The sequence below is a fragment of the Poecilia reticulata genome, linkage group LG12 (assembly GCF_000633615.1).
Source record: "Poecilia reticulata strain Guanapo linkage group LG12, Guppy_female_1.0+MT, whole genome shotgun sequence".
Lineage (NCBI taxonomy): Eukaryota > Metazoa > Chordata > Actinopteri > Cyprinodontiformes > Poeciliidae > Poecilia > Poecilia reticulata.
The window spans coordinates 26,271,783-26,273,542 of record NC_024342.1 but is presented as its reverse complement, the minus strand read 5'-3'; the positions used below and the strand labels follow the sequence as shown (position 1 = coordinate 26,273,542).

The window sequence follows — 1,760 nt, the reverse complement described above, 5'->3', positions numbered from 1 at the left end:
GACATGCTACTTAGCAGAAGCTAATGCTAAAGCAGTCCTCAGGGTTTCAGTTTTACCGTTGCTGAGTTTTGCTAGCGTGTTTTTAGGCTTCAGACAGAAAATAAACGTTAAACTGCAGAACAACAGCAATGCATTCTGGGTAAATGGCGATCTACTGAATGATTCTTAACAGTCGGTGACCAAAATGTCAACACAGACGCAAGTTCAAAAAACAGCCAAATAAATTAGAGGCTCAGAAGCTAAAAATGCTAAACGCTTTCAAAGCTAGCGGAGTCGCCAAACGAGCAGTTAGCTTAGCTGTTAGCACGTTAGCAGATGTTTGCTCAGGACTGGTTCTCATTAAATCAAAAGCCGTAAACTGGTAGCTGGGGCCAGTGGGAACACGTCGGACGTCTCGTCCCGGAGCCGCGAACTGAAAACCTCTGGGCGGTTTCCGGGAAACGGTTGCTGACTGCTTTGTTTCGTCTCTGCAGGAGCTGAAGGGGGGGAAGGCCTACTCCAAGGTGAGCCTGTGAAGCGTTTCTGTGCCACAGATAATAAGTGTAGCGATTAGCCGAGCCTCTGAACCAATCAGCTCGCGGCTCAGACCGATCTGAACCGCGAGTGTTTTAGCTTCCTGAATGGGTCTCAACGCCACGTCAGCCTCTTTCTGCTTGTTGTTTAGTCCCACGGTAGGTAAACTGTCAGCAGAGGTCAGAGGTCAGAGTGAAGGTGAACATGGGGGTCAAAACAGGCTGTTGATGAATCTCTGATCGTTTCCTCTGACGGAGGCAGAGATGGAAACGATGAGGAAGAACAGATGGTCTGTCTGAGTGAACTTCACTTTCTGTTGATTCATCTGTCCGTCTCTGTCTCTCTGTCCGTCTCTCTGTCCGTCTCTCTGTCCGTCCGTCTTCCTCCAGCTGGGATTTGCTGACCTCAACATTTCTGAGTTTGCTGGTTCCGGCTCGACGGTCCGCTGCTGCATCCTGGAGGGCTACGACACCAAAAACACCCGGCAGGACAACTCCATCCTGAAGGCATCACACACACACACACACACACACACACACACACACACACACACACACACACACACATTCATCCAACCGTTTCTCTCCTCCAGGTGACCATCGGGATGATGCTGCTGTCTGGAGATCCCTGCTTCAAAACGTGAGTTCAGGATGATGGATGGATGGATGACTGCAGCTAATGCTAATGCTAATGCTAATGCTAATGCTAGCTGCTGCCTGCAGGCCTCCCAGCACGGCTAAGTCGGTCCTGATTGGACAGGAGGACCCCAACCTGCAGCTGGCCTGTAAGGGGGACAGCACCGCCTCTCTGCAGCCAGCAGGGGGCATCGTGGACGGGCCTGGTGCCGTAAAGCCCAGACAGTCGTCCGGTCGTGGTCCAGGTGGGATCTGCTGACCCGGTTTGCTGTGGGGAATCGTAGCGACAGCCTTTGAACCCGTCCTCTGTTTCCCGGCTGCAGGGCGGCCGGAGCAGCCGGACGGCCTTCGCGGCCCGGAGGACGTCTTCCTCACTCGGCACGTCCGCAGCGCCAGTCAGCACAGCAGGATATCAGGTCAGCGCCACTGACCAATGAGGACGGAGCTGCTGCAGCGGCTTCATCTGGAAAACCTGGAATCAAACAGCAAAACTACGGAGGAAAATTAGTGACATTTCTAGGATTAAAGCTGATTTAAATCCTAAAATCAGAAGTGAAGCTGCAGATAAAATCACACATTCTCACAGGTTTCATCAAACCTTCAGGGCTTCAA

At 52.0% G+C, this 1,760-nt stretch overlaps 1 protein-coding gene across 1 annotated transcript in view; it reads left to right on the top strand.

The window, feature by feature from the left end:
- Positions 1–1,760, top strand: part of LOC103474095 (protein FAM102A-like) — a 13,017-nt gene that overhangs the window by 8,035 nt on the left and 3,222 nt on the right. Inside the window, exons 3-7 of the mRNA XM_008424825.2 lie at positions 417–503; positions 903–1,019; positions 1,106–1,152; positions 1,236–1,393; positions 1,472–1,564. Coding sequence (XP_008423047.2) covers positions 417–503; positions 903–1,019; positions 1,106–1,152; positions 1,236–1,393; positions 1,472–1,564 — 502 coding nt within the window. The remainder of the gene's footprint in view (positions 1–416; positions 504–902; positions 1,020–1,105; positions 1,153–1,235; positions 1,394–1,471; positions 1,565–1,760) is intronic.